General features: G+C 53.2%; 1 protein-coding gene across 2 annotated transcripts; it reads left to right on the forward strand.

The window, feature by feature from the left end:
- Window positions 1–1,440: 1,440 nt before the first annotated feature.
- Window positions 1,441–16,630, forward strand: LRFN5 (leucine rich repeat and fibronectin type III domain containing 5). Of its 2 annotated transcripts, XM_010579731.1 has the most exons (4): window positions 1,441–1,462; window positions 6,319–7,711; window positions 8,418–9,130; window positions 16,212–16,630. In XM_010579731.1, the coding sequence occupies exons 1-4, from the start codon at window positions 1,441–1,443 to the stop codon at window positions 16,319–16,321; spliced, it is 2,238 nt and encodes a 745-aa protein (XP_010578033.1). In that variant the 3' UTR covers window positions 16,322–16,630. The 2 variants fall into 2 exon arrangements, with proteins under 2 accessions (XP_010578033.1, XP_010578032.1); XM_010579730.1 differs by lacking the exon at window positions 16,212–16,630 and having other exon boundaries at window positions 8,418–9,360.
- The last annotated feature ends 210 nt before the right edge of the window (window positions 16,631–16,840 follow it).

Below are 16,840 nucleotides of genomic sequence, written 5' to 3' on the forward strand. Positions count from 1 at the left end.
GGTCCTGGCCCGTGCAGTGGCTGGGCGGCCAGCAGAACCCCCAGGGAAACCTCTGGGTGAGGTTCTTTGATCTGAGTGTTTCTGTTTTCTTAGGTGCTTTGCTTCCAATTCAGCAAAATACTCAGGCGTGTTTACAAACCATTGACCTTTGTGAAATTGAAGCTCCTTGTTCTCTACTTCAGTAGTTTTAGCAGCTGGTATGCCATATATCACAGCATCTTCATTTATATGCACCTATTTTAGCATGGCTGCAGGATGCCTTTGGTGACTGGTGTCAGCTATTTCCCCATCCTTCATCCCCAGCAGGTGAATATCATCAGCTTCTAGACTTTTTTTTTTCCCCACCACGAAATTGCATTTGCAAAGACCTTGAAAATCGCAACTTCTGCTGAGTCCTGGAGGGGTAGGAAAGGCAGTCAATAGCTTCTGTCATGACCTTAGTGATGACAGATTATGTCTGAGCCAGGCACCGTATTAGCAACTGGCTCTGAACAGCTACCAGTGTGCCGTGTTAGGTTTCCCCGGCACACTGACTTTGTATAGCACCTACCATCTGAACAGAATCGGATGCAGTGGAAATCGTTTGCTAATTAATTACTGTCTCGTGGATCCCGCTGCTTCCGTGTGTTATGCAATTCACAATATGTAAATGACGCTTTGTAGCAGTGGACACATTGGCAGATGCTGCAGTAAGTATCATAAAACCTATTACTCCCAAAGAAGATGGGGGCAAAAAAACCGCAGCAAGCAGCACATTGGGAAAAAGAAGCAATCTCAGCCTGGCGTACATGACATTTCATTCCCGTGTCCCTTGGATCAATTCCAGGCAGAAATTTCAAATTCATTAGCTCTTTACATGACCTCAATTTGTTGCTAGAACCGGTGGGCGGTCATTTATTTTCATAGCCCACTGCTGATCGGGCGCCTTTGAGGCGTGCAGAGGCTTTGGTGCAGCAGTGCCCCATACGGGCTGGGGTCACTCCAGCCAAGCCCCAGCGCTGGACCTTGCCCGGCAAACCCCCACAGAGGTTTCTGATCCGGGTCTGCCCCCTTGGGAAATCCCGGATGGCCGGGTCCTCACGTGCCCAGGGGAGCACCGGGGGCTGCCGGGAGCTGCCACCCTCAGAGGAGACGTGGCTCCCGACGGCAGCGGTGTGACTCCTCTTGGAAGTGGTGGGAGCAGTCCTCCTTCAGGGGATCTCGCAGAGCGGTGTGCGGTGCCGGAGGGGCAGAGCGTCTGCCCCAGCTGCCCCTGTACCCTGCCTGTGCACAAGCTTTGTCCCAGACGAGCTCAGGGTACCCCCTCGGTGCTGGGATGGCTGTTTTACAGCCGCCAGGACTTGGGACAGCAGGAGCCTGAAGTCAGCACTGGGAGCACGGCTGAGATGGATCCAGTGCAAAGCCCAGAAGCCACGTGAGAAACACCCAGCGATGGACAAAATGATGAATTGTTGCCCATCGCGCTGGCACGCCCCACCTGAGAGCTGCCAGAGCAGAGGTGGGAAGGGGGTGACAGGGAAGACGGGTCCCTGCCCCCACGAGCCCAGGCTCTGCCGAACCACTGTTGGACCCGCTCTGTAGCTGGGAAAATTGAGTAAGGGGAAGGACTTCCTCATTTTGGGTCAATAGGAGAGCAGCAGGCTGGTCTGCCCCAGTCCCAAGGGCAGCCTGCACCGGGGCTTGTCAGGGCTGTTTGCTCTTCAGAGACACAATTTTCTGTACGGCAGTGAGCCATGCAGCCCACTGTAATTTGTAGTTAGTTTTTACAGACAGATTGAATAACTCAAATTATCAAATGTAGCAACAAAATTGATTTAAAAATTAGTATATGAGAGCCTTTTTTGCATGAATCAGAAATGTCACGTGAGGAGCTTGACTATCCCTATCTTTTCGCAGATGCCAAGTAGTAAGTGAAAGCAGCACGTGCCTTCCTAGGTAACTAGCATTTCTCTATTTGTTTTATGGTAATGATATGCTTTCTTCTTCTTCTTTTTTATTTTTTAAGCAAGTAATGAGAATCAGGTAGTGCTTTGCTTAGTCAGAAAGGTGTTTTCTGCAACAAGCTGTAAGCCATGTCAGTGCTGCTGTTGCTGCGAGTTGTCTGCATGTGGGACGAGGTGAGCTGGGAAAGGAGAGGATGCTCGGCCTGGCTGACTTTCAAAAGAAATGTCTTCTTATGGCAGCTGTTCTTCTAAGCCACCAGATCCGGCAGTTCCTGCTGTCTTCTGGAATATCTCAGCTGTGGGCCACGGCCATGAGACGGCGTACTACGCTGAGCAGCCTCATGAGGAAATACTCTGCGTTCTTTCAGCGAGGCGGTGAAATGTTTTTGCCGTCCCTGTGGCAAGGGGGTGATGTCCAGCCTGGGGGGACGGGCTGTCCCTGTCTCTGCGCAGCGGAGGCACACAGCTGGGGCACCGGCCTGGTCATTTAAATCCAAGTGTGCTTTTGCTGTTCCTGTCAGTTGATGTGTCCGGTACTGTTCTTCAGCTGCAAATGTCAGTACATCTTTGCATGACGTACAGATCTTAGAGCACTTGTAAGCATTTGTGCAAACACACAACTTCTATTAAGCTTCGCTGGCGTTTCTGTTACAACTTAGGTGACACTTTAAAAAAACCCGATAAGGTTGGATAAGGAGCTATTTACCAGGAAGAGGTGGGCGCTGGGCAGCGGTGGGAGCCCACGGGCAGGGCTGCCTTTGGTTAAGACAGCTCAGCGTGGAGACAGGCTCCCGTGCAGGGCTCGGAGACGGTCCAAGAGAAACGGCGTGCCTCTTTTTCTCTGCCCTCCTTGTTTCTCCCCCAGCAGCTGCCCCCAACAGTGTCCCGAGCCGCAGTTTGAGAGAGCCGATGGACTTGGTGGGGTTTTAGAACAGTCGTGCTGGTGCTGGCCCAGCTCCGTCACCGTGGCACGGGGTGGGCTCATCAGTCCTCCCTCCCCAGGGCAGGCTGCTGGCGAGCCCCGCGCGGTGCCAGCAGCCGCTCGCAGGCGTGCGCCGCCGTGGTGTGCTCTGCCTTTGGGGTCCAAACACTCCCCTCCGGGCACGGGACGGGGGCTGCCTTCCCTTGGAGGCGAGGGCTCCGGAGCCCAACTGTCCCGGAGCAGACTGGCAGAGCTCCCTCCCCTTGGCCGCTGTCCTCCTGGAGGTGCAGTCGTAGGAGCCCTGAAAAACAGAAGCGACCCGGGGTGCTCCTCCGTGGTCCCACTTCCCTCCTCCGGGGAGCGGCGGCCGTGGGCCGTGTTTGCAGGCTGCGATCCGCCATCCTCGGCCGGTGCCCGTGCCTGCCCGGCTGCTCCGGGGTGACGGGGCTGCCGGGCCTGTCCTGCTCTCGGCCGGTGCTGTGCCGGCGACAGCCCGAGGCTGAGGCGCTCGTTCTGCGGAGGGGTTCTTGGCAGCGCGGTGGTGCGCCTCTGCGGGGCCGGTGAGGATGAGCCAGCCGGGGGTCTGCCGCTTTGGGTGAGGGCACCCTCCACCCCTGCCCGGCCTTAACTGCCAGGGAGGCTCCGGTCTCGGCTGCAGCTTCGACGCCGGCAGCTCCCTGCGGGGATGGCCTCCTTCTCCCTCCCACTGCCTTTGCCTGCAGGCAGCTGCCTGCCCTGCCCAGCCCAGGGCTGACCTTGCCTGGGGCTGCGAAGATGCAGCCGTGGGGGACTGTGGTGTGCTGGGAGAGGACGGGCGGACAGATCAGGTCGCAGGTGCCAAATCCGCGTTTGTCCTTTGTACGGTCGTAGGGCTGGTGGTTGCCCAGCGCTCTGATCCACCAAGACCTCTCCATAAGCACCCTCTGCCCTCGAGGGACTTAGTGCCTCCTCCTAATTTAGTGTCATGGGCAGCCGTACGTGGTGTGCACTCACCTCCCTGTCCAGGTCCCCGGCAGAAACACTGGAGAAGACTGGCCCTAAACCTGAGTCCTAGGGGACACCGCTAGTGACTGGCCATCAGCTGGGTCTTGTCCCATTTGCTACAACCCTTTGAGCCTGACCCTTTAGCCCGGCGTTCACCGATCGCGTTGTGTCCCGCTCTCGCCGTGTGCTGGGCATTTTGTGCAGAGGATACTGTCTCTGACAGTATCAAAAGCTCTCCTAAAATCCAAAAAACCCACGTCCACTGGTGGGTAGCCTCGTCATAACCCTATCATTCCAGCTATGGTTTATGTCTGTGTCTCCGTATGTCGACGTTCCATCTTGCGACCGTATTTCCAAACTTGTAAATGCACCTTGCTGATTTGGTTTTAATCTTGTATAGCTCTTCAAATGAACTTGGCTAAATCCAAGCACATTACTGTAATCACAGCTACAAATCTAAATTAGCAGTATTAAGTTAGCAAATCTAAATGAGCATGGTGTCCCCAGCCAAGACTGTCTGGGGACCCTGGCGGTCGTGCTGCGGATGCCCTGAGCCACTGAGTCCATTTGAATCTGGTACGTGCCAGATCTAGATTAAAAGAGAAAAGTCCTGCCTGGAGAGGGTGGGTGGCAGCCCATGGCCGTGACTACAGCCGCCCTGTTGGGAGGTGGCCGGCCAGGGGTCACCAGCAGGTTTTGGGGGTTGGAGTAGGTGGTTTGCTGTGCCATGCTTCCTTCTCCACTGCTCGGCATCCCCGTTCTCCTCCAAGTCCATTTCACCTGCAGGACCACCCCAACCTGCAATATGGGCACGGGCTGGACGAAACTGAATCTACAAAACGTATTTGAACGCTGCCTGGGAAGTCTGCTTTCTGCTACAATTAATGGTAGCAGTAATGGTAATGGTTATGGTAATGGTTCCCAGTACTTCAGTAGTGATGAGCCATGCCTGCGGTAGCATACTCAGGTTTTTTTCCCTAGGGGGACTCAAGGGTTGGAGCCAGTAGTCATGAGAACCTACAGTCCCCAGAAGTATCAGGAAAAAAAATAAATTGATAGTGCTGAAGAGCAGGGTTTAGAGGCTGGTATTTTCACTCATCCTTTTTGCAACTTGTTGGCTCCTCTTAGTTTGCATGGCACTGTGGATGGATTATGGACAGACTGGACAATAGGAGTAGTAATTGTTCTGACGTTAAATGTCTTTAAATATCCATGACGATTCAAGACTCCTGCTTACGGCTAGCCGTGAAACTTTATTTTATGAGCTTCATTAGTACATTTCTGGGATGATAATGCGTCTGAGTAATCCGATCTGTACACGTATCATTTTATCAGTCCCGAAGGGAGCCGAGTGCTTAATTTCCAATGTGGAGTCCCTCTGAGCCCTGTTGCTTACGACGGCACAAGTTTCCTCTTGGACACATACGTGCTTCTCCGCAGGACTGTGCTCCCTCCTGCCTGCCCGCTCCGTGGAGGAGCCTCTGCCTTCCCACCCGCCTGCCTGCGCCATGGCAGGGATGCTGACGCAGGGCTGCGCAGAAACCGGCACCGCAGCTCTCGCGGAGCTTTTGGTGTAGTCACTGATAGATGATCTCATTTAGCTGGTGTGGGCACTGTTGTTATCTTCCTTGTTTCCATACTCTGTGACGATCCTGGATCTGGCAATGTAAGAGATAAGGCTAATTGAAGTGTCAGGCTTTTTGGGAGAAGAGTGCAGCGTTGCTGGCTGTGGCAGCCGGGAAAACAGCAATGATCCAAAATTAGCCCATGTTCCATTTTTATTTAGATCCCTGGTTGTTGTGGGGTTTTTTCTTGTTTTTTTTGTTTGTTTGTTTTATTTGCATTTTTGGGTTTTGAATGACATAAAATTAGCTCCTTCTGAGTTTATTCTGAAAATAGCATTAAGAGCTTAAATGTTCGGTGGAGATGGCTACAAACCCATTGAATTGCCATGATTTAGAGGCCGCTGAGAGTTTTAGCTTAGCAAGTAAAGCACACATGAAACATCCCTCGTTTTCAGTACATAATGGTATTATGGCAAAGTAACTCCAGACCATGAGGTCAGGAGCATCTGTCAGAAAGCTGAGCGCCTGGAGCAGAGGGGCATTGCACGGCGGGGATTAGCTCTAGCAGGAGGGGCCCGAAAGGCACTGCTGACGCCACGTGCGGTGCCACCAGCTGCTTCCAAATTGCGTTGTCATTTGTATATGAGTGTCTGTGTGTATATATGTGTATATGTAAACATACCTATCTCTCAGTTGTTCTTCTGGAAGGTTGTAGAGAAGCTCTTATGTCAGGATACAGAGAATGATAAAGACATCAGGTGACAGGATGAGGATGACACACTTACATGAGCTTCAGTTTCATGATTTAACCACAGACAGTTTGTCTTTACTTTTTTATTGTTGTTTGCTCATCTTGCAGAGACTAACAGACGTTTGCTCTCCCTTACAGGCTCTTGAACCTGATCTACAATGGAAAAACTGCTTTTGTTTCTGCTGTTCATTGGCATAGCGGTGAGAGCTCAGATCTGCCCAAAGCGCTGTGTCTGTCAGATTTTGTCTCCGAACCTTGCCACCCTTTGTGCCAAGAAAGGGCTCTTATTTGTTCCTCCCAACATTGACAGGAGGACCGTGGAGTTAAGGCTGGCAGACAACTTTGTTACAAACATTAAAAGGAAAGACTTTGCCAATATGACCAGCCTGGTGGACCTGACACTGTCCAGGAATACAATCAGTTTTATTACACCTCACGCATTTGCTGATTTGCGCAATTTGCGGGCTTTGCATTTGAACAGCAACCGATTGACTAAAATCACTAATGACATGTTCAGTGGACTCTCCAATCTTCACCACTTGATACTTAACAACAACCAGCTGACTTTAATTTCTTCCACAGCTTTTGATGATGTTTTAGCTCTTGAGGAATTGGATTTGTCTTACAACAATCTGGAAACCATCCCCTGGGATGCGGTGGAGAAGATGGTTAGTTTGCACACTCTCAGTCTAGACCACAACATGATTGATCATATTCCTAAGGGGACGTTCTCCCACCTCCACAAGATGACCAGGTTGGACGTCACGTCTAACAAACTGCAGAAGCTACCGCCTGATCCTCTCTTCCAGCGAGCTCAGGTACTAGCAACCTCAGGAATTATCAGCCCCTCGACTTTTGCATTGAGCTTTGGTGGGAACCCTTTGCATTGCAACTGTGAGCTTTTGTGGCTGAGGCGTCTTTCGAGGGAAGACGACCTGGAGACGTGTGCTTCTCCCACGCTCTTGTCCGGCCGGTACTTCTGGTCGATCCCCGAGGAGGAGTTCTTGTGTGAGCCTCCTCTCATCACCCGGCACACCCACGAGCTGCGGGTGCTGGAGGGCCAGCGGGCAGCACTGCGGTGTAAGGCCCGGGGGGACCCTGAACCAGCAATTCATTGGATTTCACCCGAGGGCAAACTGATTTCAAACGCAACGAGGTCCGTGGTGTACGACAACGGGACGCTCGACATCCTTATAACGACGGTGAAGGATACAGGCTCCTTCACCTGCATTGCTTCCAATCCGGCTGGGGAGGCCACGCAGACGGTAGACCTGCACATCATCAAACTCCCCCACTTGCTGAACAGCACGAACCACATCCACGAGCCTGACCCCGGCTCCTCAGATATCTCCACTTCCACCAAGTCGGGCTCCAACGCGAGCAGTAGCAATGGGGATACGAAAGTCAGCCAAGATAAGAAGGTGGTCGTTGCGGAAGCAACATCCTCTACTGCTCTGCTGAAATTCAATTTTCAGAGGAATATACCTGGGATACGTATGTTCCAAATCCAGTACAACGGTACTTACGATGACTCCCTTGTTTACAGGTAAGGCAGCCCCAGCCCGCCTGTGCGGGGCCCTGCCAGGCTGCTTGGTGCTGACCTGCTGCCCCCCGTTCTGGGCATCCCCCTCCGCCGCAGCAGCAGGAATTTCAGACCCCTGCCTGTGGCAGCAGATGGTGGGAACCTCGGGAAAGACTCATGCAATTTTCTACTCGCAAATAGGGAAATTACCTTGAACGGTGTTATTTTTAGATAATCCAGACAGACCTCTAATCCTCTGAACTAATCTGATTGGCAGAAAGGTTGTAAAGTTAGAGGAGTTAAATGGATCTTAACGCTCTCAGCTTTATGAAAACACGGGCAGAAAGGTGTCTGTAAATGCATTCCTCGTAGCACTTTCTGGAGGTGTCCGTGCTGGTGTGCTGGCAGAGAGGCTCTGTGCTGCCGGGTGTAACAGTCACACTGTTCAAAACTGTCTGTGCTTGCTAATTTCTTTTTATGTTTTTGACGTGGTCACTCTCCTGGGGGCCTCTGCGATGCCAAGCCGTGCCAGGGGCTTGGCGGCGGCTGCTGCTGCACCAAACGCAGGGCAGCAGCTGCTGCTGGGACGGCGAGCAGCCCTGCGGGGGTGGCGGCAGGAGCAGAGGAGCCGAGCCCCAGTGGTGCTCACCACGGCCGGGGCTGCCGCGCATGGCGGGGAGGTGCCTGCGGGTCTGGCAGGTTCACTCACGCTGGTTTCCTTCTCCCCCAGAATGATACCTCCCACGAGCAAAACCTTCCTGGTCAACAACCTGGCTGCTGGGACTGTGTACGACCTTTGCGTCCTGGCCATCTATGATGATGGGATCACCTCCCTCACCGCCACCAGGGTGGTGGGCTGCACGCAGTTCACCACCGAGCAGGATTACGTGCGCTGCCACTTCATGCAGTCCCAGTTCCTGGGTGGGACCATGATTATCATCATTGGTGGGATCATCGTGGCCTCCGTGCTTGTGTTCATCATCATCCTCATGATCCGCTACAAGGTGTGTAACAACAACGGGCAGCAGAAGGCCACCAAGGTCAGCAACGTGTACTCGCAGACGAACGGGGCTCAGATCCAGGGCTGCAGCGGGGTGCTGTCGCAGTCGATGTCCAAGCAGGCTGTCGGGCACGAAGAGGTCATCCAGTGCTGCAAGGCTGCCAGCGACGGCGTGACGCAGTCACCGGAGACCGGCTCCAGCCAGGACTCGGCCACCACTACCTCCGCTTTGCCTCCCGCCTGGACTTCCAGCACTTCTGTCTCCCAGAAGCAGAAGCGGAAGCCGGGGCCAAAGCCAAGCAGCGAGCCGCAGAGTGAAGCTGTCAGCAGTATCGAGTCCCAAAACACTAACAGAAATAACTCCACTGCCCTGCAGTTAGCTAGCCGTCCCCCCGACTCTGTCAAAGGGGCCCCCACGTACAAAAGAGCACAATCAAAGCCAAGTAAGTTCCTCACTTTGCCAGCTGACGCATCCCGAGCCAAGCGCAGGCTCTCCCTGGGCGGCGAGCTGATGGAGTCCCGCCGCCTCGGCAGCGCCTGGGGCGCAGGTGGATTGCGGTCCAAAAGGAGCATGTCCATGAACGGGATGCTAGTCCAGTCAGACAGCTCTGATGTGGATAGTGGAAAAGCAACTTTCTCCAGTTCTGAGTGGATATTGGAAAGCACTGTGTGACCTGCTTTTTTTTTCTTTTTTTTTTTATTTTATTTTAATGAAAAACAAAACACCAAACGTTGTGTGAAACTCCCTCTCCCGGGGAATTGGATTTGGAAGTCCGCTGCTGTCTCGCTGATTAATGGCTTGTTCATGCGGGGTTCTGTATAAGCCACCCAGTGCACACAGGGTTTTATTTAGTTTTCATTTGATTTTATTTAATATCAAAACAGAAGGCAACATTCAGAGATTAAAAAAAAAAAAAGGAAAAAAAAGATTAAGGGGTGAAAAAAAGCATGAAACAGCACCAGTGCCTTCCCTACTCTAGGACTGGCTTCCTGGTTCTGCAGTAGCAGAAAACAAAAGAGAGAGTTTTCACAGAAAAAGCCTTTTATAAAGGAAATGAAATTTCCTCCAAGCTAACAAATAACCACTTCTGGATCAATCAGTAAAATGATATTTTTTAAAACGGTCAGACTGTATATTTCTTTTCCGTGACAATGGTGTTGCCTTTGTTTTTAGGCAGATGCTGTACAGAAACAACAACGCTGTGTTGTTATGTTGTGTAAAATAAAATATTCACTCCGTACACCAGCCAGCCTCGCGGTAACTGCCCGCCCAGGACCCGTGCCTGGGGCCCGTGGGTGCCGCTCGGCGGGTCCCACCATGGGGGCCAGGAGGAGGAGGAGGGTGCCGGGGCCAAGGGTCCCTCTCCTCTTGCCAGGGTCTGGCTCGCTGGGGCTGGGCACTGGTGGAGCGGCAGGGCTCTGCCGCAGGGTCTCCCCGAGAGGGTGCCTGACCCGCGGTCCCCGAGCATCCTCACCCCGTGGCGCTGGGTCCAGTGGCGGCAGTGGCCACCGGCTCTCAGGGCACCCTCCTCGGTCCCGGCCCAGCCCCGTCCAAGAGCCCGGGGGCTGCCACGGCAATGGCTTTGCCTAGTGCCAATGCTGGAAAAACAAGTTGCCGTTCAGCACCAGCCGTCAGGGCAGGTGTCTGCCCATTGCTCCCAACCCACGCGAGGCTTGGTTTTGCGGCTCCGTTATCAGAGCTGGCCCCCACCCCGGCAGGCAGTGAGTGCAGCGGAGGCTGTCCCCTTCCCGACAGCGCAGGTGCGTGGAGGTGTGAAACGTGGGCGAGGGCAGCCTACGGGAAATGCGGGAGCAGCCCCGTACCCCAGCTGCAGCGGCAAGCATCGCTGCAGTCCTGCAGACCTCCTTTGGGGCAGGGAAATGTGACTTGGTTGAGCTCCAGGCAGAGTGCTGGCGCCTTCAGGTGCGGGGGAGAGAGCCGAGAGGGGCAGCGAGCAGGGGAGCGAGCAGGACAGAGAACAGGGCAGCGAGCAGGGCAGAGAGCAGGGCAGCGAGCAAGGGAGCAAGCAGGGCAGCGAGCAGGACAGAGAGCAGGACAGAGAGCAGGGCAGCGAGCAGGACAGAGAGCAGGGCAGCGAGCAGGGCAGAGAGCAGGGCAGAGAGCAGGGCAGAGAGCAGGACAGCAAGCATAGGCTGGCAGGTTGACCCCAGTACTGCAGGGCAGGGCTGCAGCAGGCGGGTATGTAGCCATTCAGCGACTCATAGTGATGATTGATCGGGATGATGATGGTCATCCCCTTCTTTCCTAGACTTTTTTGGGCATATTTCCTGTAAACTCTTACAGTTTGTTTCAGTTCTTTTTAATCCCTGTGCACGATGAAGGGACTGGAAGATGGTCTCAACTTTAACCTCCTGTTTGTGGTGTGTGTGATAGAATAATTTCAGGCCACCACGTAAGGTTGTAAATGTATGGCAATAGGGGATAGCAGTTGAAAACCTCACGTTGTGAGGATGGCAGACGTGCTTCTGCTGCTCTGCTCGTTCTGAAGAAAAGTCTACAATTAATATTAGTTAAACTCATATGGTTATTGTGTTTAAATTAGAGACAGCTTAACTCCGCAACGTTAGTGCACTCAGATGCCAAATAATAGGTTGATATGGGCTTTGTGGCCATTAAAGTGATAAACAGTTAAATTTTACGTCCTGTGTTCTTCTTCTTGAGAGCAATGTGACCCCGGCAGATGCCAGCAGACACCCTCGCTCTAACCAGGGCAGCAGGCTGGCCCCAGAGCAGCGGCGGCCGGGAGCATCTCCCGGCAGGGAACGTCTCGTGGCAGGAACGTCTCCCCGCAGCCCCCGGTCTCTGCCTCCCAGGCCCTGCAGCTCGGTTGGGACTGATGCGCACGCCGGGTGACTCCTGTTGCTCTCAGCCGTCGTGGGTTGTTCTCGGTGGTTTTACTGCTTGTCGTGGAAAAACAGAGTCGGGGTGGGGGTGGTGTAAAGGACATAAAAAGAAGAGGCTGTTTCTTTTTTAGAAAGCCCTTTTACTTCCCTTGGGAAATGCAGAGACCAAAAAGGAAACGAAGCCTCAAAATTAGAGTACCCGCTTCCTGCTGGAAAAGCTAAAAAAAAAAAAAACAAACAAAAAATCCCTCCTTAGATTTCTCTGGAAGTCCGCATTCTTCTCGAGGGGCTGTATGCACAGAAACTAGCTATTAAAGTAGTGCACTGTCAGAGGCAGTGATGTATTTGTCCAAGTTCTGGTAGTCTGGCAATGAAGGCATTGTCAAACATGGGAAAAAGGAGTGCTTCTGTGCCCCAGCGAGGAGCTGCTCTCTGCAGACAGTACCTTCACTTTGTGGTTGGGTACGGAGATAGCTTTAAAGGTTTTCTGCTGAGGTATTTGTTTTAATCGTGCATTTTAAAAACATCAAATGAAAATGCTTTATATGTTGTCTAAAATTGGACGTAAATGTGTCTAATGTTTTGTGAAAGTGCTAAAATATTAATAGCTTCTTGTGGTTTAGGGAGGTTTATTTTTACATTTTTAATTTTTTACTCAAAGGAATCATTTTCTAAACACTGAAGCTGAGTGTTCCTTCCACAATGCATCTGTATAAGCAGCTTAGAAGGACCATATGTCCCTGCATTTGATTTAATTCTCTGCTAATAGTGTAGGAACGGTTAGACCTGGATAGCTGAGGGTTCGTCTCGTGCAGCTTTCTCTCTTCGGCAGAGAGGAGAGTCCCTTGGGAATGCACTGGGCATGAAATCTGCCATTTCCACTGGAGTAACTGTGCAGCAGGACATTCTGTTTTATTCAGGCTTGATTCAGTCAAAGTGTGGAAAGCCTTGTGAAGGAGGAAATTCTCTGTCCTTTCTGTTCTGCAAAACCAGAGGTTGCCAACAGTTTGAGGCAGAAAAAGTGCTGAGATATTCCTTGTTCAGAATAACATTGGTGTGTCTTTCTTCAGAGTGCAGTACTGCAACATCTTCTAATGCTTCAGAAATGAGCATATGAGTTCAATAAACCCAAGCAGAGTGTTCCCTGTTGTGGGCGATGGGTGCTGACACATGGGGCAGTCCTGGGGGTGTCGGGGGGATGGGGGGGCGCGATGGTCTGCGGCTGGCCTGGTGCTGCAGTCCTGGCTTCACCCCAGGCTGCAGACGGGAGTTTGCAGAGACTTGGACCAGGACAAACCTCAGGGCATCACCCAGCCTGCGGGTCTGCTCCTTGTGATGCTTCTCGAAAATAGATTAACCGAGGTTTTAGCCATGAGATGGTGTCTTTTTTTCACGAGCACCGGAGGAGGAGAAGCTAATTCAGAAATTTATTTACTCTTATTTAAATTGCTGGCACATGCTTCCTCTGACACCTTTTCGTAATCCTTTTCTCAGAGCATACGTGTTGTGTTAAAGAGGGCTGGTACAAACCGTGTTCGGATGGAGAAGCAGGCCTTTGTCGGGTGGAAAGTTTGTTGTGTTAGTTGTTTTCTGTGCTGCCTTTCTGCTTGTGTTCTGGGCATGTTCTTTACAGTGAATATATGGTACTGCTCCGCTCTGGGTGCCAATGTGGCTTTATTTCTGCCAGCGTGTTCCCGTGTGTTTGACGGCCCTCCCCACACACCCGGGCAGCCCTGCGATAATGAAGAGTGAACTGGAAAGTGACAGCCACGCGTCCCTGCCTGGGAGAGGGGACACGGCTCCCGGGCACACGCCACTTTGGCTGGGAAGGGCCCGGCAGCCCCCGCTGCCCGCACCGCCGCAGGGTGGCTGCTGCTGGGGCACGCTGCCTGCCTGAGGGGTCCTGCCGAGGTGCTGCTGCAAGCTCGTCTCGTCCCCGCCGGCTGCAAAGCTGCTGGAGGCTCGAGGCTGGCTGCCAGCAGCACAGGGATGCTCCTGCCTCCCGGGGACCATGAAAGCCCCGCTGGTCGCTGCTTCGGGACTGCACAAAGCATCTCCCAGGAACTCCTTAGGCACCTGGGCACGGTCACGGAGCCAGACGCATGCCTGGCATTGAGCATCCCAGGACGGCGGAGCGACACTGAGCCGTGGCGGCTGACAGTCCTGCCGCATCCAGCGCTCACTGCGCGCGTGCCCTCGAGAAGGCGCAACGTAGCCCCCCCGGTGCTGCTGCGAAACTGTACCCAGAGCCACAGCAGGCACCCTGCACAGAGAGGGATTGCGTTTCTTCCCCCAGTAATTGATAGAACCAGCAGAAGTAATGGTCACAGCCGCTATCACTTACTATCGCTTCTCTTCCTATTAATCGAAAGGAACTGAAGTCTCGGAGGTGCCGCTCACAGAGTGGCAACATCTGTCGGCATTGCAATAGCTCAAGAACAGTTACTGTCCTGTTCTAGGGTGCTGCTTGCAACCAGGGGTGTGCTATTGCTCTCCTAAAGCAGCAACAACAGCCACAAAATCACACAGTGCCTTTCCCCTGGTGACATAGTAATTAATTTTATGTTGGCCAAAGTTCTGGTGTAAAAGAAGCAAACCATGGCAAAGTCAAAAGGGTCCTGCTTACAGAAAACACGTATCCCATATTTTCCCTTTGCAAATGTGTTTCTGCATGCCTTGCTGCATGTTGGGGTGTCTGGACCTGGTGCCAGAGCCTGTGCTGCCGGATCCGGCCCGTGCTGGGTAAGTAACCCACCACAGCACCTCTGCCCAGCTGGGGCTTCCAGGCGGCAAAGTGCCGGTTCCTTCTGCAGGTCGTTCTGTAGTGCTACACCCCCCCACTGCCGTTGTCGCCAATCGTCCCTCTGGGCAGCCGCCAGCCGACCCCACACAGCCAGCAGTGTTGTCTTTCCTTCCGTGCAGGCTGCGGGCAGGTACATCTCATTAGGCACTGAATGTCAGATTAAATCAACTCTGTGAATAATACACGTGCCCTGTACTGACTTTTACTGTTTGAACGTGGCTGTGGTCTTGCTTTCACAACAGTGACGTCCACAAAACAAAAGTGCGCAGGTTAGTGGGGCTGAAGTGGTACGGGTTAAAGCACTTACACCCTGGCATCAGTTATGCAAGACCAACAAAAGGCAAATTGTACTGGTCTTGCTGACTGTAGACTTTTAATATAATTGATTTATTCACAAAAGCCAGGCGTGAAGGCTGCTGCTGTAGAAAGAAGGAAGCTTAGCTTGGAAGGAAGGAAACTAAAAAGGGAAAAAAGCAAACGTGGCACATCGCTGGCTGCAGAGAGACCCCACGTCGGAAACTTTGTGTGAAAATGAACAGAATAAGCTCTTGTTTTTGTCGTACTGGAATAAGCTGTGTCACCTCAGGTCGTTTCAAGCACTGCACTTTAGAAAGCATTCTTTTCATAAGTCTGGAAGTTGAGACCAAGTTGGTGTGCCCAGCCTGGTGCCGAGCTGGTTTTCCTCCCGGACCGCCAGTTTTATGTGTGCGTGCCAGACGGCTTCCCTAGAGGTGCCCACCGTGTCTTCTGTGCAAGCTGCGCAATTGCCTCTGCAGGGGAAATTTCCATTGGAAGAGGGAAATGAGGAAACCCAGTAAGGGTTGTGGCCCTGGCCCCCTTGGTTTCCCCGGAGGCCCTCGGAGGGGGCGGTGGAGGGCAGCACCAGCCTGCCCGCGGTGTGGGCACGGCAGGGACCCCCTGCCAGACCTGAGCTTTGGAATCTGTAGGCAGCTGGGAGCTGTAACCCACAGCAAACCAAGTTTAAAATGTGGTGTCTAGTTTGTATTTACATACCGCAGCTGCAGCTTTGCATTCTGTAAGGTAAGTCAAGCTGTGCCGGGGTGGCAGGGAGAGAGGCTGGGCACGGTGGGACCGCCGGCAAGGCAGTGCTCCTCCTGTGGAAAAACAGCTGCCCCATGGGCTGTCCGCTATGCCATAGATTGATGGAAACGATGTGGGAGCTCAGGGCAGGACAATTAAACATCTGTGCATTCTCTCTACGGTGGCTTTTTCTCTTGTATGTAAACCTCACGAAGGCAAGTGCTGGGCTCGTGCCCATCCACTGCTCCGTTCTGGTGTTTTCAGTTCTGTGCAAACCTATGAAGCTATGCAAAGAGTTTGAAATCCCTGCCATGGAAAACAGCTTGGCCTGAATGAGGGCAGAAGCAAATCTAGAAACTGGAAAATTCTCTGATTCTGGAACAATGAGCTTTGCTGGGGTTTGGGGAGGTTTTTTTGTTAGTTTGGCTTTCCCTTTAGCAGCAGCACTGCTGTACCAGCGCTTAGAGCTGGTGCGGAAGCTGGCTGGCGGGGGGCTGGCTGAGCTGCAGGCGGGGGATGCCGGGTGCCGTAAACCCTTTCTCCCGTTAGCCACCGCGCTCTTGCCTGCTGCGCCCCGGCCCCGCAGTGCTGGCGGCACCCGAGCCGGCGGGGTGCCGGGGCCGAAGGCAGGCTCTGCTGCCCGGGGCGGCTCTGCGGGCAGCTGCCAGGGCTGTCGGTGCAGTGCGGTGCTCGGGCTGGCCCCACCATGCACCTCCTGGTGCCGCCTGCCCCGCGGCAGGCTGGCTTCGGCGGCGAGGAAGGGCCGGATCCTGCTCCTTGTCCCCTCACCGTCTCTGTTTTGTCTCTTTGCACAGAAGCCGGGGCCGATCCGCAGGACGCCTGCCCGCCTCCGCTCCCCGAAAACGTTGCCACCGACGTTCTTACTCGGCAGAAAACAATACGGTTCCAACTCACTGAAGATTAACGTGTCGCACCGTGCTCACCCCACCGAAACCTTTACTTGAAGCTGCAGCCGAAGCCAAGAGGCTGTTGAGGTTGGCTGCATCAGATAAACTTTCTTCCCCTGTTCACAGATTGCCCATCTCCCATCTGCCACATTAAGTCTAAATACCTTTTTTTCTGGTGTCCAAGGTTTTTATAAAACTAAAAATTATGATGAAAAATCTGGTGGCAACAGCTGCAGTCCCAAGTCATGTTAAATGTTGCCAGTGGTGAGTTCACAAACTGTAAACATGGTAGCTTATATCACCTGAACAAATAAATGTTTTACTACGACGGCGTGGGCATGTTGGTTGATCCGGAGGGTTTTGCCCGGCAGCAGGCATGCCCTTCTGTGTGCGGTGCTGCTTCTCGGCACGGAAAGGCCCTGTGCAGCCTGGGGTATGCAAGCCCAGCAGCGTTGAGCGGGGTCGAGCTCAGCACCGCGGCAAGCAATGGCCGGGGTTACCTGTGTCTCTGTGGCGCGGGGGCTCTGCTGAGCGAG

Source organism: Haliaeetus leucocephalus, unplaced genomic scaffold (genome assembly GCF_000737465.1).
Source record: "Haliaeetus leucocephalus isolate CR32 unplaced genomic scaffold, Haliaeetus_leucocephalus-4.0 Scaffold678, whole genome shotgun sequence".
NCBI lineage: Eukaryota > Metazoa > Chordata > Aves > Accipitriformes > Accipitridae > Haliaeetus > Haliaeetus leucocephalus.

Excerpts from the sequence above, each read along its gene's own strand:
- LRFN5 (XM_010579730.1), top strand. The coding sequence starts at position 1,441 with ATGATGAATTGTTGCCCATCGC. Across the intron at positions 1,463-6,318 it reads GATGAATTGTTGCCCATCGC|CTACAATGGAAAAACTGCTT; the intron begins GCTGGCACGCCC and ends CTTGAACCTGAT. Across the intron at positions 7,712-8,417 it reads GATGACTCCCTTGTTTACAG|AATGATACCTCCCACGAGCA; the intron begins GTAAGGCAGCCC and ends CTTCTCCCCCAG.